The following is a 26,309-nucleotide window of genomic DNA, read 5'->3' as shown; positions in this document are numbered from 1 at the left end:
GGGGTGCCTAGGTGGCTTAGTCAGTTAAGCATCCGATTCTTGGTTTCAGCTCAAGTCATAATCTCATGGTTCATGAGCTCGAGCCCTCCACGGAGCCTGCTTGGGATTTCCTCTCTTTCTTTCTCAAAGTAAATATTTAAAAATATATATTTTAACAATATACCACAAAATTAAAAAAAAAAAATTTGTGGAAGTTATAGTACATGGCCCTGGACCCAGACTATCTATAGACTACTCTGTGATCTAGAAAAGTTTATTAACAGCTCTACCTCAGTTTCCTCATCTGTAAACTGAGAATAATCATACCTGCCCTCTTAGTGTTACTAGAAAGAATAAGTTAGCTACTACACATAAAATCCCTGAAATGTTGCCAGGCAAATACAGTAAAAACTCAGTGAAAATGAGCTATTATTATATTCCATTTCTCAATCATTGTATATAAATACAACTCATTTCCCACTTCTCCATTTCCTCTCCAGTAAAACTGGCTCAATAAAAACATTTTTGAGGTTGGCTAAGAAGTAGTAAAGTATTATAAAATGTGAGGCTAAATAGGCTAAAGGAACAAACAGGCTAAAATGGAAGAGAAGAGATAATCACGTATAGTGAGGACATAACTTATTTTCTCACTTGGGAGAGTAGAATGGTACAACCACAAGGGAAAACTGATGCACAGCATGTGCTGAAGCTGAACAAATGCATACCCTATGACCCACCAATGCTAGCCCTAGGAATATACCAACACAAATGTCCATGAAAAGACATGCACTTAAAATCCTCATACTAGCACTATTTTTTTTTATGTTTGTTTATTTTTGAGAGAGAGCCAGGGGGAGGGGCAGAAAGAGAGGAGGACAGAGATTCTCAAGCAGGCTCCACACCATCAGGGCTTGAACTCACAATCTGTGAGATCATGACCTAAGCCAAAATCAAGAGTTGGATGCTTAATCAACTGAGCCACCTCCAGGATTATTCTTTTTTTTTTTTTTATGAAATTTATTGTCAAATTGGTTTCCATACAACACCCAATTTTTTTTCCAGCATTATTCTTAATAGCAAAGCACTGGTGACTGCCCAAATGCCCACCAACAGAATTGGGTGTAGTCACACACAAGTACGGTAGTACTTAGTGACTGTACTAAGAATAACCACACACGATGTGAGTTTCAGAAACACAATGTAAAATGAAAGAAACCAGACACAAAAAAAGTATATACTGTATGATTTCAGTTATAAAAAGGCTGGACTGGATGTTGTGATGCAACACTTGGGTCCCCCCAGGAAAAGAGGACTCTTTCCTAGCTTCTGGGAGAGGGGCCAACACACACCCAGCAGCTGTCAGCCTTCTTCAGAAACTGCCTCTGCAGAAAAGAGCAACAGTGGCCAAGGGCATGCCCCTTCCCTGGGCAGCCAATCACTGGTCAACACAGGGGCGTCAGTGACTATTTCTTCTGCAACATGGAACATCTCTGAGGGCCTTTCCATGACTCCATAGGGTCAAATCAGGCTTCCGCTAAGACTGAATCACAGCTCAACTTTTCCCTCTACCCAACCCCACTCCCTTCCTCTCTCTCCTCTTCCATGAGCGTTGATCCCAAGGGCTCTCCCTAATAAATTTCCTGAACTCTAACCTTGCTCTCAGAGTCTGCTTCCCAGGGTATCCACACTTTGGCACAAGCAAATTGGACCCACGATGTAAGAAGTGAGGATAGCAATGACCACCTGGGGGAAAACAGGGAGGGAACAGAAGGACAGGAAGGACAGCATCTAGGGTGCAGATTAATAGTCTTTGTTTTTTAAAGTCTGGATGCTGGCCGTATAACTGTTCAAATGGGAGAAATTCATTGAACCATACATCTGTAAAACGTGCGCTGCTTCCTACGTATGCTACACTTAAATATGAGGTTCAAATAAAATAAGACAAACTAGAAAACGACCTGGAACAGACCCTTTAAAGAACATTTAGTCCGACCTCCCTGTGCACCAGTTAAATAATCATTTATTGTGCGTTTAAGTGTAACCCAGAGAAGTCCAAAGAAGCCTAACCTGAGATTACAAACCAACCAGTGGCAAACCACAACCATGCCTGGATCCCCCGGCAGCAGGCTTGTAGTGTCTTCACCAGACAATGCCCCGACGGGTAGCCACAGGAGTCAAATCTGAGGCCAAGGAAGGGCCTGCTGCAGCCAGCTCACCAACAAGTCAGCTATGCTTGCCAAAAACTCAACCCTTAGGTAAGCCAAAATGCTAGCTTGCACCCCAAATGTACCTTTACATACCTTCACCTTTGAATCTTCCATAAGAAACAGCCCAGGTTCTGAAATCAGAAGATGTAAAAACCTTTCCTATGTAGACAAAACAGCATGCTTCCATCCTCTATTGTGTTCTCTCAAGAAAGCATAATCTGTTTTTACCATAGCTGGCTGTTTTTACTACTTATCCTCTCAGCCTCCCCTTTTTAAAAGCAATTTTTGGTTTATTTAAAATGTCATCTCTCTTCCCCTTTTACATAAGGACAAAGAAACGAAACACAAAGAGGACAAAATATATCCTGGATTGGGATGGTAAAGCCCTTCCCTTTCCTAGGTAGCCTATTCCTGATGCTGGTCGCTTGGGTCACTCCCATTTTCAAAACCACTCATCCAAACTCCGCAGAATTTCAGACCAAATGATTCCTTTAACATGATGATGAAGACAGCACCAAAGGAAAGGGTGTGGAACTACTGGAACAAAATTCGTTACTTTTTCTCAAAAACAATTTAGTCACTCTTTGAGATATAAGAACTAAAGGTCGCAGTAGTCTCTAGGAAACTTAAAGGGTGATCACTGCTCCATTTTCATGAACGTTTGATACCAACAAAGAGAGAAGAATATGAGGAGTTTTATCTACTGAAGTTCCAATGCATTATTTACATTGGATCTAAGAAGAGAGTCAAATACATTTTAATCTTTCAGCTTTTTTGTTATGATTGTTTTATCTTTGTCAGTTTTTCTTGGATAAAGAGTAAGAATGTACAACCCCGCAACTAAGTTCCAATGAAAATTTTTAGGCTTGAGCCTAAACAGCCAAACACGCTTGGATTTCCTAAACGTTTTTGGAGGAAGACATCACAGAATATACACAAATTATTTAGATCTTTTTTAAAAGGGTTTGCCTCCCAAGTAAATATAAATAAATTGATCTCCTTTCAAGGGCTGAAAAACAGTGCAACAATAATGTGCACTTCATCTTGAAAATTCAACAAGAAGCTGGCTAGGAATTTGCCACATACTGTTTCTTAGGTCATTCATTGATTTTTTCATCCATTCAACAAAATTTTTTTTGAATGCCTATTCTGCCTTGAAGCAAAAACCTGATTAAGTACTCTTCTATATGTATGCTCATAAAAAGATCTCAAAACATTCTTTTTGCCCACTGAAGAGAACTCCAGAACCCTCCTCCCACCCAATATCCAGAAGTAATTTTGGGGCACCTGGATAGCTCAGTCAGTTAAGTGTCTGACTCTTGCTTCGGCTCAGGTCATGATCTCACAGTTTAGGAGTTCGAGCCCTGCATCAGGCTCTGCGCTGTCAGTGCAGAGCCTGGTTTGGATTCTGTCTCTCCCTCTCTCTCTGACCCTCCCTGGCTCATTCTCTCTCTCTCAAAATAAATAAATTAACTTAAAATAATTTTTTTTTAAAAAAAGTAATTTACTTCCTGACTCTATTCTGCTCCAGTCTTTTATAAACAGATGAAGAATGTTTTCTGAGAATTTTTTAAAAGGTACCATGCTTACCTTCCCACTAAAATACCTGTGGCCCTTCCAAAATTTAGAAGCTACAAAAATCAGGCCAAATCTGTTTCCAGGGAAGAATGACAGTACTTTGTTAAAGAACTAAGATGGGTATTATCAGAGCTCAGTCTGTAACCTAGCCAACAGTTTTAAGGGGTACCTCTGTCACACCTTCCCAAGCTCACTGAGCCATCTGTCTGCAGGGAATGTTCCCTCCTTCACAAAACTGGGACCAAAAGCCACAATAAGAGCAAGAGAAGTCTCTGTCTTCTTGTTCACAAAAAGGCTGCTTTTCTGGGGCCACCTCTAAAGAACATTCCCAACAGAGCATGAGAGTACTCCAGGCAATGACTGGAGCAGACCAACAGATCAGAGAAATATCCACTCTAGCTGTATTAGTAAATGTGATTTCAACTGTGCTGCAGTTCAAATCTTAAAAGCAGTCTACCTCAGTTGGCCCAGCGTACATCATGGGAGATGGGAAGATGGCCACCACTGTTGTTTCTGGATTCAGGACTCCTTCTTCCAGTACTGCAGCATGCTGCTTCATACGCCACATCAAAGGGACATCATCATCCTTGGTCCAACCCCCAAGAGGGTGAAGGAGAAGGACAGGGCGCCGATAGCCCCTCTCTAGAAGTTGTTTATGGGTATCCTGCATTAACAGAGCATGTCCATTGTGCACTGGGTTGCGTAATTGAAATGCAAAGACAGCATCTGAAAAGAGAATTTCCAGAGTCAAGAATAGTACTTTTCTAACAGATTACCTTCCAAAGGATAAGCAATTCTTCCTAAAGCTTGATGCTTAGGATTAAACAAACATACATGCCCACAATCAGAGACTGGTGAAAAACATATACTGCTTTGACCTTTTACTCCAAGGCAACTTGACCTCTACTTCTGCTATGTTTTTACTTTACAAATTTTACATGCCTGAGGATGTGTAATAGAATGGTCATGGATTTACAAAAATTGCTTTCTGCATTCATGGGGAACGAGAATAATCACCAGACTTTCTGGTCCCAACATCCTGGTTCAGCTGCTCACAATGGATATAATTTCTTGGCCTGTGCCTTAATTACCCACCAGGTCAATCCCTCCATAGTACCTAAGACACTGCATTATTAAAAGGAGACAGGAAGGTAGAAAAATTTATAGTTTAAAGAAGTTACTTACTACCCAAATGTGCTCATATACACTGATTAACTTTGCTTGACTAGAACCCTATGTTGTTTTGTGATGCCAGATCTAGATTTTGTATTACAGTTTTTAGCAACAACACTATCCCTCACAAAAGCCATTGCTATTACCCAAGCAATGAAAACTCCTAGACTAATTCTGCTTACAACCCTGGCTTTACTCCCACATGGAGCTTGCTAACAGGCTATGTTCTTAGAAAGCATGGTTCTTTGGAGTCATAGAGAAATTTCACAGAACAGAGTGGTGAACCCAGTTAGAAGAGCTGTGTTTTACTGCCCTCACAACATGTGGTAGAGCATCAAGCCATGTTGGTCCAAGCCTGACTCAGAAGAGTATCTTCCCCTCTTCTAACAACTGTAAGCCAAATCATACAATGTCTTCCCCAATCTGTTCTGAATTCTGTCTTCTATCATGATGACAAAAGGCCACAGGAGGAAATTTGTGGCACCTTACTTGACCAGCAGTTTGGGTTTTTTTGAGCGCGGGTGGGGGGGGGGGGTGTGTGTGCACACATCCTGTGATATTCCAAGATTTACAGCATTATTGTTATGCTTTGAAGTTGTTAGGTTACCTTTTATACATGAACAAGGCTGGTTTTCACCCATGAAATAGCTGATACAAGGTACAAAGAATAAGGAAGTCTTGATACAAATATATGAGCATTTAAAACTATTCTGCCTTAAGGAGATGGGAAGAGGGTACACACCTGAAAGTTTTTCTATCCTGAATTCACTTCAAATTTTGTTTTATATATGGATATAAAAAGATCCCCAAACATCCCTTTGACCATTAAGTAAAACTCCAGAATTCCTCCTACTCTGGGAGCAAGAAGCAATTTTACCTCCTGACTCTATTGCATATACTCTAGTCCTTCATAAAAGGACAAATGAAGAATGTATATATTTCCCCACTTAGGAGATTACTTACTGCCTGACCTTACCCACTCTGATTCTGGCCTAAGTCTGGTCACTCACCTCTCTCCTCTCTTCCCTTCACTTTATGCTGCCCATTCTTTATAAACAGCCTGATCTCAACAAACACACTTAGTAAGCATCAGTGAATCCTCCTCCTGGGCCAATGGGAGTCACTGCACTGATAGGGAGTTGGGGGGAGACTCCAGACTCACACCTCAGGGAGTGGGGAGGACTCTGGGCCAGCACAAGCCTGCAGCACCACGGCCCAGGAGACCACCTGTTTGGGACACTGCTTACATACAGCAAGGGAGAGCAAATACATAAATACAGTAAGGATAATGGGAGCCAGGATTCTCAACTGTAGGAGATGGTGGCGCCTGGGTGGCTCAGTTGGTTGAGAGTATGACTTTGGCTCAGATCATGATCTCACGGTTTGTGGGTTCAAGCCTGCATCAGACTCGCTGCTGTCAGCCCAGAACCTGCTTCGGAACCTCTGTCTCCCTCCCTCTCTCTGCCCCTCCCCGACTATTAAATTAAAAACATTAAAACAAAAAACTGTCGGAGATGGAAGGCATAAATACGGAAAGGAGAAAGGCTAGAATAGACTATGTGGTACTGAATTAGGACTGAAAGTATCGGCATGAGCTCATGGTCTTCACCTATAAATGTGTGGGGTTGTGTGTGTGCATATACATATACACACCTCTTAGTTCTGTCCACTGAAAGGTCCTGCAAGCAACCACTACCCAAGGACAATGAGCAAAACAAAAGCACAAATTTTCTATTCTAAATACCACTGGCAAAATGGCTGATTCTAGGGCTAGGGCAAGGCAAGTACAACATGAGCTGGAACATCTTGTGTGTCATAAAGAAAGGAAGTGCTCAGAAAATGAGTGGGTAGAGCAACCAGTTATGACCCAATGACTAACCCCAATGGCCAACCCAGGACAAGTTAAACACCAACGTAAATAATAATGCTAATGATAGTAATGAATTGTAACCTACTGAGTAAAACAGGAATATGTGAGTCCATAAAGAATAAAATAAACAAGGGGCACCGGGTGGCTCAGTCAGTTAAGCATCCGACTTCGGCTCAGGTCATGATCTCACAGTCTGTGAGTTCGAGCCCTGCATCAGGCTCTGTGCTGACAACTTAGAGCCTGGAGCCTGCTTCAGATTCTGTGTCTCCCTCTCTTTCTACCGCTCCCCCGCTCATCCTCCCTCTCTCAACAATAAATAAACATTAAAAAAAAGTTAAGAATAAAATAAATGAATAAACCAATGGGAGAGAATGGAATACTCTACCTTATGGCAGAAGGTCAACAAACAAATGTAGGAAGAATAACAATTAGAAAACTCGTTTGGCAGTATCTGGTTTTTGTTTGTTTTGTTACTTTCTATAATTTATTTATTTTTTATAATTTACATCCAAATTAGTTAGCACATGGTGCAACAATGATTTCAAGAGTAGATTCCTTAAGCCCCTTACCCATTTAGCCCATCCTCCCCCCCCCCCACAACCCCTCCAGCAACCCTCTGTTTATTCTCTGTATTTAAGAGTCTCTTAATGTTTTATGCCCCTCCATGCTTTTATATTATTTTTGCTTCCCTTAAAACTAGTGGGTAAAAGTTTGATAATAGGATATTTATAGTTTCAAAATCTCTCTCCAAAAATACTTCTTAGTAAGTACAAAATTTGTTAACTTTACAGCAGGAAAACCTGGCAAACAATCTTAAACAAGAGAGAAATGTAAATTTTTTTTTAAAGTTAATCTTAAAAAAAAAAGTTTAGGACCAATCAAAATTGTGAGCCACCAAATATGATGCACTGAGAACTCACAAATGCTTCCAGTAGGATCTCTGACAAAATTGTATAACCTGAATCTAATTGTGAGGAAACAGCAGATAAATCCAAACGACAGACATTCCACAAAATAAATGATAGGTACTCTTAAAAAATGTCAAGGTCATAAAAGACACAATTCCAGACTGAAGTAGACTAAAGAGACATGACTGAGTCCTGAACCAGAAAGGAAAGGTGGCAAAGAAAAAACATGATTGCTGTTGTTGGTTTTGCTCTAAAGGACCTTCTTAAGACAATGGCAGCATTTGAACAGAGTATATGGGCTTGACAGTGTTACATCAATATTCTTTGCCAGACTTTGACAAGCATGCTATGGTTAGGCAGGAGATTGGAATTTTTAGGAAAGGCATGTAGACATACTAAGGGGTAATGAGGCATCCCCTCATGTCTACAACTTTCAGGGAAAGTGAGAACAACAAAGCAAATAAAGTATAATGTTAGTAGCTGTGGATTCTGGCTGAATGTACAGGAATTCCTGATACTATTTTTGTAATTTTTCTATACATCTAAAATTATTTCAAAACAAAAAGTTAAAAAACGTAAAAAATTATGACAAGAGACATATGAAGCAAATACAATGTGTGGACCTTATTTACATTCCGATTCAAACAAACTATTAAAAAAAGTGACTACAAGGAGGGGCACTGGGTGGCTCCATCAGTTAAACACTAGACTCTTTTGGGGGGGGGGGGCATTTTATTTATTTTGAGAGAGACAGATACAACGCAAGTAGGGGAGGAGCAGAGAGAGGCAGAGAGAGCGAATCCCAAGCAGGTCCTGACCTGGGGCTCATACTCACGAAACTGTGAGACCATGACCTGAGCCAAAACCAAGAGTAAGATGCTTAACTGACTAAGCCACCCAGGCACCCTAAACATCTGACTCTGGATTTCGGCTCAGGTCATGATCTCACAGTTTGTGAGATCAAGCCCCACTCTGGGCGCAGTGCATAGCCCCAGAGCCTGCTTGGGATTCTCTCTGCCCCTCCCCCACCTGCACACACACACACTCTTTGTCTCTCAAAATAAATGAACTTTAAAAAAAAATTTCAAATTTGGGGTGCCTGAGTGGCTCAGTCGGTTGAGCGTCCAACTTCAGCTCAGGTCGTGATCTCACAGCATGAGTTCGAGTCCCACGTCAGGCTCTGTGCTGACAGCTCAGAGCCTGAAGCCTGCTTCAGATTCTGTCTCCGTCTCTCTTTGCCCCTCCCCTGCTTGCACTTGCTCTCTCTCTCTAATATAAATAAACATTAAAAAAAAAAAAAAAAAAAAACTTTGGGGGCACCTGGGTGGCTCAATCGGTTAAGTGTCTGATTTCAGCTCAGGTCATGATCTCATGGTTTGTGAGTTCGAGTCCTGCGTCAGACTTTGTGCTGTCAGTTCAGAGCCTGGAGCCTGCTTCGGATTCTGTGTCTCCCTGTGTCTCTCTGCCCCTCCCCCGTTCACACGGTCTCTGTCTCTCAAAAAATGAATAAACATTTAAAAAAATGTTTTTAATTAAAAAAAAACCTTTTAATTAAAAAATTTAAATAAATAAATAAATAAATATTCATGGCAAGAAACTAAACCCACTGTTCTACTGGTGGCTCAAGGTCCACAACAACATAAACTCACACTGTCAGATGGTGTTTGCAAGATGAGGGTGTGTTAGCACTGTGCTCATTAGCTTCTGTCCTCCTTAATCAGGAACAGGCATCTATCTTTGAATAGGGCCCCTGGGTGATATGTCTCAGGTATGACCACTACATGCCTAGACTTCAATCAGATCAAATCTGATTTTGTAAAATCACCATTTGGCAGGATTATTTATACGACAGGATGTGCAAAAGGAAACATATAGAATAAACGGTCTCAAAGACACATATTTCACAGATCCTTATAATTTATTATCTATGCAGGCTTTCTTTCCAAAAAGAATTAATCTAGCTCCACACTGAACATTTAATAGATAAAGTTAAGACAGATGACTCAGTAAAAATGCGTCAGCAGCATATGAAGGACTTTACTGCCAACATTTCTTCCAGGTAGAATTATTTCCTTACTATCTGCTCCTCAGAAATCCAATGACCGACCATTTGATCTGACTGCCCATTTTTTCTTGCCAATATTACCAGGTCTCTCCTAAACTTCTAGTCAATCTCTTCTAACTATTTATCAATGAATTACACAAATGGTTTGAGCTGTTAGTTGCAGGCTGTATTTTCATCCTTACCAACATCTGGTTTGTCCACAAGAGAACTTACCTGGATAAACAATATAATAGGAATACCTGATCCATTGGAAGCTGACACCCCAGGATATTGTCCCAACTAACACAACCCCATGCATCACTATTAAATTTTCCTCCATCAATTTTCCATCAAGGATGGAAAAAAAATTATGAGCCACTATGGACCTGGGGCCACTAATACTTATAGCAACTGTCATTATTGCCTCACATCCTCATCCTCATTTTCTAAAGGACAATGATTTTCCTAACTGTCACACACAATGAGTGTCAAATATTTGCCTTTCTACTTGTAATTCTTTATGGCTTAGTTTAAGACTGTTTTAACTGTGTTTGAAAATGGGAGATGATCTACAAGATGACTAAAATTTAATATTTATACTTCTGATTTCCATCTCTTTCTAGACCTCTGTCTCCATGTTCCTGGAAAAAGACCAGGAATTCGATAATCTTGACTTCTAGAAAGTACACTGTGAAGCTGCTGACACCACGCATAAAAGCAAACTTTTTCTGTAAAAAGCCAGAGTGAATCGTTTAGGCTTCACAGGCCATGGGGGACTCTGCTGTAACTATGCCAACCCTGCCAAAGTGGTGCAAAAACAGCCACAGACGATGGATAACCAGTGAGTATGGCTGTTTTCCAATAAAACTTTATTTACAAAAACTGGCAGCAGGCCAGATTTGGCCCGCAGACTGCTGTTGACTGACCTCCGATAGACAAATGCAATGTGGCTGAGAAGTCTACAGAGCACCGCAACCAAGCTGACTGGTGTGAGCCAAAGTGTTAAGAGAGGAAAGCAGAGACGTGTCTGGGGAACAGAGAAGCATTCACTTTGCCAAAGGTGGATATAAAACCTGGCGTAAGATTATTACGTAGAATTTCGAATGCCAGGTTAGGAAGGATGCAGCGTACTCAACAGGGGCTGTGACTCAATCAGTCATGTTTTATAGAAAAGGGGTCTCCACAGGACTGTGCGGGATTGACGTCGGAGAAGGTACAGCAAGAAGAGAGACCACAGAATTAGAAGACTGCTGCTGAGGAGCATGTTCCCACACTTCCATGTAAAATAAAACTTCCACCAACTCTTCCTCACCCTTCATTTATTCCTCCCCCAGGATTCTGACAGGCTCGTCTGACAGACACAACCTACGCGCTGGGGAATGGAGTCACACTGTGGCAACAGTGAAGACAGGCAAACCCCTTCCCTCAGACCTCTCCCCATCCCGCACCCCCCATGCTTGAGGTCACCGAGCGCTCCATGTCAGTGGCTCCCGAATCTCCATCCTCTGACTACAACTCTCCCCTGAGCTCCAGATGGTCTCCCCGGCTGCCTCCTAGCACTCCACAGGCACCTGAGTCTCCACTCCTGCCGACCTCCCTGCAGGCTCTGTTCCCGCCCTCCTACACCACGTGCAGTCAATCAGTGATCACACTGTCCCCAGATCTCAGCTCCACTTGCTCCATTACAGCTGCACACATTAGCCTTCACTGCCCCTTCACCAGACGCGCCTACGAACTGGTCCCCCTCCCCCATCCAGACTCTGTGCACCTGCCAGGGCAGCGAGAGGCAGGGAAGAAACCAGTTTGGGGACAGGACAGAAATTCTGTTTTAGAGATGCCTTCCTGAGGTAACAATGATGAAACTGGTCCTACGCCCAGGAGCTTACAATCTAGTCAGAGGAGGAGAAGCAAACATTCACTAATCAGAGGAGAAGTGTATGATAAAAGGAATATAGGTCCTTCAACTCCAAAAGGACATGATTATATCTTTGTCTTCAGAAGATACGCCTGGTGACAGTGTGAAAGATCAAGTGATGGTAGAAAAGAATGGGACTGGATTCATTTACTTAACCAATTCTTTCCCGTTGTTACTTAGTGAATACGAAACTCCTGCCAAATCCAATAGACACTTTCTTGTTTTAAAGGGTCCTGATCTGGGGTGCCTAGGTGGCTCAGTGGGTTCGGCTCAGGTCATGCTCTCACATTCATGAGTTTGAGCCCCGTGTCAGGCTCTGTGCTGACATCTCAGAGCCTGGAGCCTGCTTCAGAGTGTGTGTGTGTGTGTGTGTGTGTGTGTGTGTGTGTGTGTCTCTCTCTCTCTCTCTCTCTGCCCCTCCCTTGCTCATGGTCTGTCTGTCTCTCTCTCAAAAATAAACATTAAATTTTTTTAATAAATAAATAAATAATAAAGTGTCCCAACCTCTCCACTGCTTCTGACAAAAAACACCGACCCCACGGCCTTCACAGTCTCAGGGCCTGCCAACCATGGCACCAACCTTTTCTACTTCATCTTCCCCTTGACCCTTTTAAGTAAAAACCATGAAACACTAAGGACATTTGGGGGGGAAAACTGCCTACAAATGCACTATCCTAACGTAGCTGTTTTTGGTTGTTTTGCACAATCCCCTAGTTTTCTCTCTATACATACATTTTTTTTTTTTTTTTACAAAGTTGTAATCAGATGTGTATGTTTTATATTCTGTGTGGCCATTTCGGGCTGATCACTTGTTTCTGACATCCTGTAGTCCTCTCAGAGCAATAGGTTCATTGCTGTGTCCTATGAAGTGCTTTCTTTGCATACTCATTCGGGAAACTCACCCCTTCGCCTGGATTCAATTACTGTGTGCACACAGATGGCTTCTGTTAGCTGCATCTCTAATTCTGACCATCCAATTCATCAGTTATAGAGACTTATTACTGAAAGCATTTCAATACATAATGTTCACTGCTGTCCCCTCTCCTGTCAATCCTTCCACCTTCACTATTACTCAAGCCAAACACAGGTCTGGCCCCCAAAACCTATTCCTTCTTATTTGATGTCTACATAAAGGGACAACCCAGTAAAGCAAGTTCTCTCCCCTTCCCCCTAGTCCAGGAGCCAACACACTAGGAAACAAGTACAGTCTGATCCCTTTCCTTCCAGCAGGTGGGAGGGGAGGAACACAGGAAAAGGTTCTCCTCAGCACGTGCTGACTTGAGACAGGGAAAGGAAATGGCAACCACTAGCTCCTCCTGGTGGTAGGAAGAGCATGAGCACTGACCCCCGGATTCATGTAGGAGGACGCGGGGTTGCAAATGCCACTGGGCGCAAAGAACCTGGCTCCGACCCTGCTCTGTGGCTTCTTAGCCCAGTGCCCACAGACAACTTCAGTTCTGGCAGCAAGGCTGTTCCGAGCAACAGATGAGGTGAGGAGCGTGAAGTGCTCTTGACTCCCAGTCACTCTTCCCCCAGATATCTCCAAACAGTGTTCGCTGCCCAGCCCACAGTCAGAGCCTTGGTATGCATCCCAACCACTAAACCCAGAATTACAACATCTTCCTGCTTCCCTCCTTTCAACTTCTTCTCTGTAAAACTGTCCTACATGCAGCACTAATTAATAAGTCTCTCCCAGTCCCACTCGAGCTTTATTATCGGCCACTTTACCCCAAAGCTCTAATAATAGGCATTTCTGATTTTCCCTAAGTCAATATAGCAGCTGAACAAGAGTACGGACAGTAGTTCTAGAGTTATTAGGGAAGGTTGTGTGTTTAATGTTTGTTTTTTTGGGAGCTTTTTTGAAGAGAGTTGCAAGTAAGAAAGAGTTTGGTTTTTCTTCCTTCCTCTGGACCATCATAAATTACTGATCTTTCTTTCACTTAAACTGCTTAGAAGGGGGAAAAGGAATCAATAAGACAGGGCACTTGAGTAAACATGAACATATTAGTTAGCATTTTTCACAAAGTGATACTCTTATACCCCAAAGTATGGCAGCAATAAATTGTTTTCCATTCTCAAGCCTAGAAATGCTTTCAAATTATAGTAAAAAAAAAAAAAAAAAAAAAAAAAATTTGAATGTATTGCCAATTGGGCTCTGTCCTACTTGTTCTCCATTCTCCTTCCTGCCTAGTCTGTTGTGTGTCCGTGTGTGTATCTGTGTGTCAGGCCATGGGGGCTGTACTCCTGCCTCCATGATGTAGGAGACATTAACAGACAACCAGAGAACAGAGAAAGTTTGTGGGGGGCTCCTGTCCCAGCACCATTCTGCCTCAGCATTGTGATTCTGGCCTCCGTCCCCCTACAACTGGGGGGTGAGTAAGGGGATTCTGGTGACAGCCCCTCCTCACAGCTCAGTTCCTTTCACCCAGCTTCAGAAACACAGTCTCCTTCCAGCGGCCTCAGGAGGGGTAACACTACACCAAGCTGCTAATCACTGAAGGCCTCAAGATTCCTCCTGGGTTCCCTTAACCCTGACCACCCTTCTTCAAATACTCACTTTGTTAAATTATGTTGACAGCCTCATCTGAATGTGCCTTGACCTGACTGACAGAGGCTCCCTGCACCCAACATCGAATTATGGTATCTCCAGTTCGCTGTCATTTATGGTCCAGAAAGTCTAGTGCCTTCACACTATCTGCTTCTGCCTCAGCCTTCTCATGTATTGTTCCCAGTTTTGTGTAAAATATCCACCTGCCGTCTCCATCCATTCATTTAAAATATAGTTTGTAGTTCAACAACTCTACAAAGCTTTCCCAGATTTCTTCAACACTGTGATACTATACTAGCCTGGAAGGAGTTATGTCAACTTTTTCTTATTGGTAATCCAATAAGAGAACAATATTCTGTGTGTAATAAATACTAACTGGCTCTCACTTAGGTTAAGTGAAATCCATTCTTCCTTTCCAAGACAGTGATCAACCATCAGTGACTCAAAGAACCTGCCCTCTGGGACTGTGTCACCTTGCAATCACTGATGTGGTTATTAAAGACTTCTCAATCCTTCCAAGCTACAGAACAGTCTCAAAGAAGCAGAAGTGATAACAATAATGAGCACAAGACAACACCCCACCATCAGGTAATCAAAATTCTTCTTCTAAGATGCAGGAAGGAGAAAGAGGGAGAGGTAGCAAAACAAACCCCAAGTAGAAGAAAAAATAAAGATTGCGTTTTCTCTCCTTGAACTATGTAGGAGATACAGGCACATCACCAGAGGACTTGTTAATGGCCTCCTAAAAGAGGGAACAAGAATTACGAAACAAACTCCTGGTCTGTTGCTTGTCTTAGTCTAAAATGGAAAAGTAAACAAAATAATACTCCACAATCTTTGTTGTCTGATGTAAGGATAATTGGCTCTCAGCTACTTTAAACAAAGTTGCAATCACTCATTATGCAACAAATTCTCTAAATGACCTAAAATGTTTGGCTCGAAAAGAAGAGCATAAAACAGATGTAATATTAAAGACTCCAATTATGAATAATTCCTTGATAAGACCCCTCATCAGTGCCAACAATTAATTTACTAACATGAATTACAGTTATGAATTCAAATTTTGGCAAAAAATTAAAGTAAATATGGTGTGGTCTCAGCACGCTTTCCATTAAACATGTTCTTATTTACCAGGAAAAAAAGCAAAGGCCTATATGTCTTAAACCATCAGATGATTATGGCTGCATATGAAATAAGATCCAATTCGAAGTGTCTTAAATAATTCACGCATTCAGTCTTTGAATAAGAAATCTGGACTCTCTCTTACATTTCAATGCCAGAACGGACTTACACAAGGACCCTTAAATTGCTGACTAAAGAGAATGAGGTGCCATCACTGACCTACAGCAATCACGACACATTCCCCTATGACTGGCCCAAAGCATGTTAGCAAAAAAGAAAATATATTATCGTACAGGCAGGCACCAAGTGTAGCATCCAGAAAAACATCTGCACACATAGTTTCAGTCATGCTTCAAATTCAGAGATGAGTAAAGTTAAGGAGGGGTGGGGGCAGGGGCCCTAGGCTCAGATACCCTACATGGGCCAAGCAGAAACTGAACAAATGAGGCAGGCTGGGTGGGAACTGCACAGTTCTGAACAGTGTGTGGCCTCCAGTTCTCCACTTATTTTGCACTCTTATCTCAAATATCAGTGAAGTACAGTAGAGTTTAAGAATAAACAGATATTCGGGGCACCTGGGTGGCTCAGTCAGTTGAGCATCAGACTTCGGCTCAGGTCATGTCGTCATTCTCACAGTTCGTGAGTTCAAGCCCCGCATAGGGCTCTCTGTGGTCAGTACAGAGCCCACTTCAGATCTTCTGTCTCCCTCTCTCTCTGCCCCCCTCCTGTGCATGCACGCATTATCTATCTCTCTCAAAAACAAACATTTAAGAAAAAAAGAATAAAAAGATATTCTTTCTCTAACCTTTACACAAATAGGTAAGACTAGCTTCAGACTCAGAAATTATGACACATTAACCTGTTACCATGTACCCTTTACAGTGCCGTAAGCAACTTATTTCACTTTTTAAAATAAAATATTATGTGTTAGGTATCACCTGCCCTCATTTTTACAAGTGAGGGAAGTGAGCCTTAGAGAGGAAAGTAATTTCTCAAAAACCACATGACTTCTGGGTGGTGAAGCAGGGAACAGCACGACTACCAGGACCTGGAGCTCACTGAAGCTAAATACGACTCATGAAACGAGTGCTCTTGCCCAGGTTCTGTAGTCACTTGAGAAGGAGGCTCCTGGTTAACAAATATGGCTCAGTGACCAGCTAGTTCCTTACAAAGCAACCATTTTCACCGGACTTTTCTCAGCCGTGTCCACTCCATTTCTACACAGAAAATATTTTAAAAGGCAGCAGCAATGCTTAGGGCTTAACCACTTCGGTAGTGGGTGAGAATTCATTGGTAGCATGATTGCAGGAATCTTCAGATCTTAAAAATGCCTCCCAAACTCTACAGTGAATGCTGGTCCCTGACATGGAAGCTTGAATTTGTGAGTGTGGGTGCACCAGTATAAACACATCATTTACCTACCTCTGTGTGAAAGACCTACTATTCACAAACTGTCAGATAAGAAAATCCCTGCCCCAGATAAGATAGGGTCATAAAGAGCAACGGGGCGCCTGGGTGGCTCAGTCGGTTAAGTGTCCGACTTTGGCTCAGGTCATGATCTTGCGGTTCACAGGTTCGAGCCCCACATCAGGCCCTGTGCTGACAGCTCAGAGCCTGGAGCCTGCTTCGGATTCTGTGTCTCCCTCTCTCACTGCCCCCTCCCACTCGCACTCGGTCTTTCTCTCCCAAAAATAAACATTAAAAATAATAATAATAAAGAGCAGCATCTATGGAGTCTACTCATACTAGTCCATTTCATCCTAATCCAGAAATCTGAAACCATTATTAACCTACTCTTCAACAACTTTTCCTGTTATCTCCTTTACACCTCTCTCTTATACACCATACGCTCCAGTCTTATTTATTAACGGATCCTCAGCACTTGGCACCTGGTATGAAGGTGCACAATAAACATTTGTTGAATGAACAGCAAACATGATATTGTTTATGCAGTGATATGTTAGACTCATAAGATATTCCAATATATAAAGCACATTGATAAGAGTGAATTACTCAATTTCTCTTCCACAGCTGTACTCAGCTTTAGCATATGAGTTTTATAAGACAAATAAAAGGTCAATCTGTAATTGGCAAAAGCATCTTCCAAATTACACCAATCTAACAGAACTACGTAGGTTGGATTAGATCAACTACCTCTCCCAACACATTCCATTCTACATTTACTCATCATTCTCTTCCACACTTCAGTAAGTGTTGGAAAAAATAGAACATTCCCATCAAGCAGAAACTCCAGGCTAAGTATCATGTTAGATAATCAGATCCATGTCTTACCAGCATTCATATCTTTAAACTTCTGCTTTAGCTCAGTAGGAGTGAAACGATACTGATCAAGACCATCATTCCAGCGAATTCGGTCCAAGACTTGAAGATCTCCTCCAATCAGCCAATCTCCTTGTTCCATAACCATCTAATGGGAAGAAAAAAAATTTTTTTTAAAGAAAACAAGATCAAAATAAGGAAGAACATTTCCCTCACATGAGCTACATATAGTTGTAAACTAATCTTAAGGCCAATGATAAACATGTTTGGCTTATCAACTGAACGGGGATTAGAGACACATTAAAATTAGAATGTATTTGGGGCACCTGGATGGCTCAGTCAGTTGAGCGTCTGACTCTTGATTTCAGCTCAGGTCGTGATCTCATCATTATGAGACTAAGCCCCACATCGGGCTCCATGCTGAGCATGGACCCTTCTTGGGATTCTCTCATTCTCGCGCACTCTCTCTCTCTCTCCCTCCCTCCCTCTTCCCCGCTCATGCTCACTCACTCTCTCAAATAAAATTAAAAAACAAAACAAACAAAAATTAGAATACATTTTATAATTTCTCAGAGGTCTTGTGACACAACTAGGATATTTACATAGGAAAGGCAAACAACATCAAAGTAATTATGACTTGTTACGTAACAAAACATTGCCTTCATTGTTGTTGTATGCTGTTGTAAAGAAACCTTTGTAACCCTGAGTGAGCCCACCCCTCCTCTGTGTTCTCCAATCCTAAACTTTTGACTATTTAAAGCAATGCTGATGGAGCTGGACGCAAATTCATACCCTCGGATCTCCACATCACCTCTAATTTCTCACAACTTCACTCATGTTCCTTCCCTGCATCTGAGAGTAGGGATGTGACCTCTGGGACCTGTCCACTTCCACAGCACAGCTGAAACTCACCCTTCCCTCCCTGGCTTCAGCTTAGGTACTAATAATATACCCAGACCACTGCAGTCCCTTCCTACGGGGTCTATAAAGTCCCTCCCCATCCATAAAACCCTTCATTCGATAAGTATTTACCAAGTAACTGGTACATGCCAGGGCCTTTGCTGGGCACCGGGAAATGCAGCAGAAAATGGGAGAAAGATCTAAGAGACCTTACGTTCCAGTGGGACACTGAACAGAAACCAGACAGGTAGTGGCTAGTGACGAGTGTCACAGAGAAAATAACTGGGGCAATGGAACACAGTGCCCAGGGAGCAGAGTGAATGACATGTAAGAGCAAGGGGTCAGTAAAGGTCTCTCTGAGGAGGGCGGCACTGAACCCGAGATGACTAAAAGGAACCAGCCACGGAGGTAAAGTATTTCGGGCAGAGGAAGAACAAGTAAAAAGTGCTGGAGCAGAAACAAAAGCCTGGAGCATCTGTCCTTGAGAAGCAGCCCAGGGCCAGGAAAGTCAGAGCAGGGATAGGAGTAGGGGGAGGGAGGGGGAGGGAGGGGGAGGGAGGGGGAGGGAGGGAGAGAGAGAGAGAGAGAGAGACAGACAGACAGACAAACAGACAGGCCATGAGTTAGAAGGTCAGGGCCGGACCTCGTCGGGACTTGGGTTTTATTCTATTTACAACAAGCAGCCCCTGGAGAGTTTCAGAGGATAGAGTGCTATGCTCAGATTTATATTTTTGAAGGCTCACTCCGGCTGCTCCAAGAACAGAAAGGCAGTGGGCATAAGGAAGCGGGATTCCAGCCAGAGCACAGCGGATGGTGTAGGCTGGAGACCTGGAGAGCTCGGACAGTACCAGTGCAAGTGGTGGTGGGATGGGGATACCCTGCACAAGACCACCAAGCCAAGCTTCTTAAAGTGCCACTTTGTTTGTGACTGTCTCATGCTCCCAGGCTGCCTGTGACCTCCACTCCTAGCAAGGCAGAGCAGCACAAAGGACCCACGACAGACTCTAATCCTGACTCCTAACTGGTGCCTCTGCAGGTCTGGGCAAGCCAAACCCAAAAGAAGACTCCTCAAGTTAAAGAAAACTGGTCTACCTCCAAGGATCATTGTAAGGACCAAACGACAGAAAAGCAGTTTGAAAAGCATAAAGCATAAATATATGTAAACCATGTGATGACTGAACATTTTAACATCTCAGGGTAGAATGCTAAGCCTTCTCTCTTCCCAAGGTCCTCTCTCCCGCTTAATAACCAGCCATTTCTCAAACACATGGAGTCTTTGCTCCTCCTGATCCCTAAAACTGGAATTGTGTTTCTCACCGTTCCTTATCGAAATCCTGCTGGTTCCTCAAGGTTGCATCCTAACAAGTTGTGCAGATTACTCTAAATAGAAGTGGCATATACATCAGTAATTACTCTCTGCTATAGATTATGGAAGATGGCTCTGAAGCCCCAAAGTCCTTAATTCATTTTTTTTTTTTTAATTTTTAATGTTTACTTTTATTTTTGACAGAGAGAGAGAGGGGGAGGGAGAGAGAGAGGGGGAGGGAGAGAGAGAGAGACAGAGAGAACGTGAGTGGGGGAAGGGCAAAAGAGAGGGAGACACAGAATCTGAAGCAGGCTCCAGGCTCTGAGCTGTCAGCACAGAGCCTAATTCAGAGCTTGAACTCATGAACCAAGAGATCACGACCTGAAGTTGGACACTTAACCGACTGAGCCACCCAGGCCCCCCGCAAAGTCTTTAATTCAAATCAGACCCTCATTCCACTTATTAGCTCTATAATTTTGGTCAAGACATCTATCCCCTGTAGGTCTCAATTTCTCCCTGTGTAGGATAGAAATGCCACCCATCCTATAGGTTTGCTATGCGGTTTGGAAGAATTTACATAAGCATGTTTTGTAAACCATTAATAACTGTAGAATTATGGAGTACCTGAGTGGCTCAGTCGGTTGAGCTTCTGACTTCGGCTCAGGTCATGATCTCACAGCTCCTCAGTTTGAGCCCCGGGTTGGGCTCTGTGCTGACAGCTCAGAGCCTGGAGCCTGCTTCGGATTCTGTGTCTCCCTCTCTCTCTGCCCCTCCCTCACTTAGAGCCTGGAGTCTCTCTCTCTCTCTCTCTCTGCCCCCACCCCAACCCTGTTCATGCACTGTCTCTCTCTCTCTCTCTCTCTCCCTCAAATAAACATTAAAAAAAATTTTTTTTTAATAACAGCAGAATTTTAACTTTGAAGAAACATCTGACACCATCACTAGTTCAAATTCCTTATTTTCTAAAACAATATATCTCCCTATTTTAAAAAGTTTATCACTTCTTATCCTTCATGGGATGAGATTTAGGACATTGTCAGGATCTAAACAGACGTCATAAAAAACTTTCTAGATAAAGCTACTAAAATTTCACTTAATTTCTTTTAAAGCTCATAGTGTACTTTCAAACAACTGACAGGAATTTTACTTCAATAACATTTCACACATAATACATAAAATACACGAGGCCCTCTGGAAAGACTAAGTGGATTTCACTATTTTCATATCAGAAACAACGTTCGACTGGAAGTCCAGACTAGATAAAATCACCCTGCCACGGGCTCCCATAGCACCCTGTCTTCAGAGCCGACCTGTAAGCACATGATGTCTGCTCCACCACCAGCCAGTAAGCTCCAAGCTTATAAAGAACGTGCCTGCTGTGTACATCAGCCATATATCCCCAGAACTGGCACCAAGCTCAGTGCCTGATGCAAAAAAGATTTACTGAACAATTATTTATCTGCATCAAAATGACAAGATCATGGTTCATCACACTAATCTAAGATCCAGTGTCCTTTCTGCAAAATAATCTTTTTTTGAGAGAGAGAGCACCCGCATGCACAAACAGGGGAGGAGCAGAGGGAGAAGGTGAGAGAATCTGAGGCAGTCTCCACGCCCAGCGTGGATTTGATCTCACAACTGTGAGATCGTGACCTGAGCCGAAATCAAGAATCAGACGCTTAATTGACTAAGCCATCCAGGCGCCCCCCCATTCCGCAAAATATGAACAATTCCAACAGAAGAGTCAACATACGGGTGATGCCCGCACTGCAGCACAAACACTATTGGCAAATCAAGATACAAGGCAGCAAGGTTTGCTCAGGACCTTGATGTAGGGATGGTTCTTGCACGTTGTTCCCCATTGTCTGGCACAGCGCTCCTCCTTCCTGTGCTCAAAAAACTCTGGGTTGCGAAGAATAGCCACACGGCAGCCCTCATACATCAGAGCAAATGCGGTGCAGCCGTCCAGCCTCTCTCTGTCTTCATGAGTAGCCGGCAGAACTATAGGTACTGACAAGTTAATGACACCCCCTGCAGGACACAAGAGAACATGAAGCACACAGCTTGGATTACTCAACAGGCCATATATCCACCTTCCACTTCAGGGGATGCTCTTCAAATAATACAAGATTTATGGGTCAGTGACAGTACCTGGCACAGAAAATCAGGAGAGAGAACAACCCCCCCACCGCAAACAGGTTAAAAAAAAAAAAAAAAAAAAAACCAGCAAAACATTAAGAGTGTCAACACCATGAAGCAATGTACTTCCCACACTTCCCACAACAATTCATGAAACTGTCTTTGGGAAGAAAAAAAGTGGTATAAAATCACAGACATAGAAGAAACAGTTTAACAAGGAAGAGTCAACTGGTTAAGCCTGGTGTCATCAAAATATACTGAGCACCTCCAATACATGAATAAGACAAAAAAATGTTTTCAGGGCCTTTCTAGGAAAATGTAAATCCGTTCTGATAACTATACTTTGAGTGGCAAGTATACTTGAGTCTGCTGGGGATACTTGGGTTTCCTTGAGAGAGGAAGACAAAAACACCCAAAAGGTTTTTTGATTTCTTTGTTTTTAATCAGAATTAGACCAATATTAGTGATTACTGGCCAAGAAACAAAGGAAGCAAGTGTGTCTATTTCAATCCAAATATGTTGTCTGTGAGACAATAAGCACATCCTCAGTTTCCAACCTTTCAAGTTCTAAAAGTTTTTTTTTTTTTTTTTTTCCTACTCATCATGCCCAGGTTAGAAAAATAAAATGCACTCTCAAATTCATATGTGGATCTTATTTACATACCAGATAAAAGCATACTTTCTTGGAAATCATGGCTTGCCTTCCTTGGACAAAAGAGGTCAACAAAAATCAGTGATAACTGCTTGGCTGATTTAAAGTTACCACCACTAGGTACAGTTTAAAGGGGAAAATTAATAGGTAGATTTGCAGCAAACACAAGGCTAAATCATTCCGAAGGAGGCAGTCCACAAAGATTCTGCCATTGGTTCCAAAGAAGAAAAATCAAAAAGCAATATTTAACACTTAAATTTTTGTGATACAAGTTTCTTGAGAAGAATGACTAGGAGTTACAATTTCTGGTATCAATTTCATTCCTTAGTTAAAAGTCGTAACACAGAAAAACGTGCTGGCTATTTTATAGGCTTAGTGACATTTAAAAATATTTTATTTAATGTAACAAATTAATCTTACCAACAGTATACAAAGTTCTGGGTAGCTGAATTGTCAGTAAAATATATTAAACATCAATGCCTTTGACAAATTTTTTTTTTTTTTTTTTAGTGCTTTAAAAGAAGAAGAAGAACCATCACTTTAACCATCTATTTCAGGACTTCTTTGTTTTGTTTTTAAGATTTTATTTTAAGGAAACTCTACACCCAACTTGGGGCTCAAACTCACAACCCTGAGATTAAGAGTTACATGCTCCACCAACTGAGAGGCAGCCAGGTGCCCCTATTTCAGGACTCCTTAACTTGGCCTTGCTGATTCCTTATTAGAACACTCAAGCAAGCAGGGGCACCCAGGTGGCTCCATCGGTTGGGCTTCCGACTTCAGCCCAGGTCATGATCTAACGGTCCATGGGTTCAAGCCCCACGTCGGGCTGTGTGCTGACAGCTCAGAGCCTGGAGCCTGCTTTGAATTGTGTCTCCCTCTCTCTCTCTGCCCCTTCCCTACTCACACTCTGTCTCTCTCTGTCTATCAAAAATAAATAAACATTGAAAAAAAATTTAAAAAAAAACACGCAAGCATGGATTTCAGGACAGCAAAATTCAGGATATATGTGCACTTTTTCAGAGAAAGGCTTTCCATGATGATCAGGTGGATACAGCAGAGGGAAATTCTATTTGTTTCTTAAATCCATTTTCAGCCCTTATGCCCAGGGAAACCTGCATATATAAACCTGCATTATCTCCCTCTGCAATAAATCACAATCCAGAAAACAAAACAAAACAAAAAGATCTCACAGTTCACTTCAAACATTCAGTACCGCTATAACTTGGTCTTAAAATACTATCTTCCAGGGCGCTTGGGTGGCTCAGTTGGTTAAGCATCCGACTTCAGGTCATGATCTCATGGTTCGTGGGTTCGAGCCCCGGGATGGGCTCTGTGCTGACAGCTCAGAGCCTGGAGCCTGCTTTGGATTCTGTGTCTCCCTCTCTCTCTGCCCCTCCCCCACTTGCGCTCGCTCTCAAAAATAAATAAAACACTTAAAATGCTACCTCCATTAAAGACATCACCACTACTTTTTAGAGGCAGTGATGAATTGCTGCCCCTGTGTAATTTCTCTTCCATACTCAATGTACAATTGAACGCAGAAGCTCTTACCATCCAGAAGACAATCAAAATGAAGGCACTGCAAGTACTCCCTCTCTCTCATAAAGCCATTCAGGGGGGTTGCCCAACCTTCTGCCAGAACCTGTACCCACTGCATATCCACCTAGTAAATGAGACAGTAAAGGAAAATGCTCTACTTCATATACTTATGAACAAAAGCAGTAATAACCTTTAAGAGTTTAATTTGGAAAGCAATGGAAAGAAACACCTCAAGAATGATTATAGATTATACAAATCTAATAAAGATTAAGGGCACTAGGAAAATGTGCATCTCTCCTAATAAATGTGCATAACATTAGTCTTCAAAGCATTTCTAATAAGGATGGCATCTCCTACACTAGTGGCTCTCAAACTTTAATATGCTAGAAGAAACCCTGGGAAGGCCTTTATTAAAACAGAGATTGTTCCACCTCCACAGATTCTACTTCAATCGCTTTGCTGTGGGGCCCAAGAATTTGTATTTTTAATAGGTTCCCAGAAAATGCTAAATGATAGTCTGCAAGTTATACTGTGACAACTAATGCCTTAAACTAAAACAAACTTTACATAAAAATACTTACCAGAACAAGTGCCTGACCAATGACAGGGCGCCCTTTATTTTATAAAGATTATGTTACGTCTTGACTTTTAAGATTTCTAACCTATCCTACCAGAACGTTAAGGAATTGATGGACTACATACCATTAACAGAAGCTGGATATGCTCATTTTTTAACTGTGCGTGTGTGCAGCAGTGGCTCTCAAATGAGAAAAGATAAAGCACCTGGCCAACTGGGTGCAGTAAAATGTAGCTTACCATTTATTCCCAAAGTATGTGGGCCAATGTATTCCCCTCCTGTAAGTCACAGGAAAAATTATATACACAGACCAAATTGTTTCACTTACTTTCAAGTTTTCCTCTTACCAATTATTTCTAAACGTTGGACAGTGGCCACTATTTGTCTCTACTGGAATTCAATTCTAGATGGTATGTGTTATGGACTGAATGTCTGTGTCCCCCCTCAAATTCATATGTTGAAGCCCCAATCCCCAATGTGACTGTATTTGGAGATGTGGCCTATGAGGAGGTGACAAGGTTAAATGAGATCATAAGGGTGGGGCCCTAATCCAACAGGTCTGGTACCCTCACAGGAAGAGGGACACCAGAGCTCACAGCTATCAGCAAGCCAGAAAGAGTCTCACCAAGAACCAAATCAGCCAGCACCTTGATCTTACACTTTTCAATCTCCAGATCCACAAGAGGGGCAATTTTTGCTGTTTAATCCATCTAGTCTACGGTATTTGCTCTGGCCCCCCAAGTTAATACACTATCCGACTTAAGATGGATTTTTTAGTTAATTACTTTTCATAACTGCCGTGCAAAGAACAAGCCACTACATTAAAAGAGCTACTGTGTTGTAGAGCTCTGCTGACCTGGATTCACAATCATTCATCCTCATTCTGTGTGTATATATGTATGTTCACTCCATGCAAAGTATGTCAATGACAACATCTGTTCCTTTGCAACGGCCACCTTCCTACGTGGCTCTGTTCTCCGGCTCTCCCTCTCTGCTCCCTCAGAATGTCCTGGCTTCTGGTCAGAGACCCAATCCCATAAAGCACATCAAATAATCTACTGCTAATCAGGGATTTGAATAAACTTAAAGAGGCCTTCTCTAAGCCCAGAAATTTGTTGGTGCTTAAAGATTTGGTGCTTCCCTGGGTGTTCTGGATTTTTAGTAACTAAATGAAAGGCTGGGAAATTCAACTTCTGGTCCAGCTTCTTATTCATCTCTCAATTTTAAAAGTACATCTAAAGGATATAATTTAAAATTCTCTAATATTTGAAAATGATAAATTATAGTTTCCAATGTTGTTGTATCTAGTTTACCTCAGTAGGTTTTTTTTGGCGGGGAGAACACTTAATGAGAGCTAAAACATGCACATAATGACTCTTACCAAAATAAGAGATTCAAGGTTTTGGCAGAGGATTATGAAACATGTTTGGAGGGAAAAACTGTTCATTTTAATTACTATATAGTACTTTGAAGCTTTAAGAACTCATTCCTTCTGATAAACCTAAAACTTTTACACAATCTTTGATCTTTGCTATTTCAAAATAGATAAATCTTATGACATTAAATACA

General features: G+C 42.0%; 1 protein-coding gene across 1 annotated transcript; it reads right to left on the bottom strand.

The window, feature by feature from the left end:
* Window positions 1-633: 633 nt before the first annotated feature.
* On the bottom strand, window positions 634-24,764 carry LOC125918206 (bifunctional 3'-phosphoadenosine 5'-phosphosulfate synthase 1). The gene is made up of 4 exons (XM_049624238.1): window positions 24,176-24,764; window positions 21,656-21,861; window positions 17,637-17,772; window positions 634-4,490 (listed from the first exon to the last, which is right to left on the bottom strand). Exons 1-4 carry the CDS (start codon window positions 24,279-24,281, stop codon window positions 4,207-4,209), a joined length of 732 nt encoding a protein of 243 aa, XP_049480195.1. The 5' UTR covers window positions 24,282-24,764; the 3' UTR covers window positions 634-4,206.
* Between the last annotated feature and the right edge of the window lie 1,545 nt (window positions 24,765-26,309).

This window comes from Panthera uncia, unplaced genomic scaffold (assembly GCF_023721935.1).
Source record: "Panthera uncia isolate 11264 unplaced genomic scaffold, Puncia_PCG_1.0 HiC_scaffold_547, whole genome shotgun sequence".
Lineage (NCBI taxonomy): Eukaryota > Metazoa > Chordata > Mammalia > Carnivora > Felidae > Panthera > Panthera uncia.
Note: the sequence above shows the minus strand (reverse complement) of the source record. Positions and strands in the feature narration are given on the sequence as shown.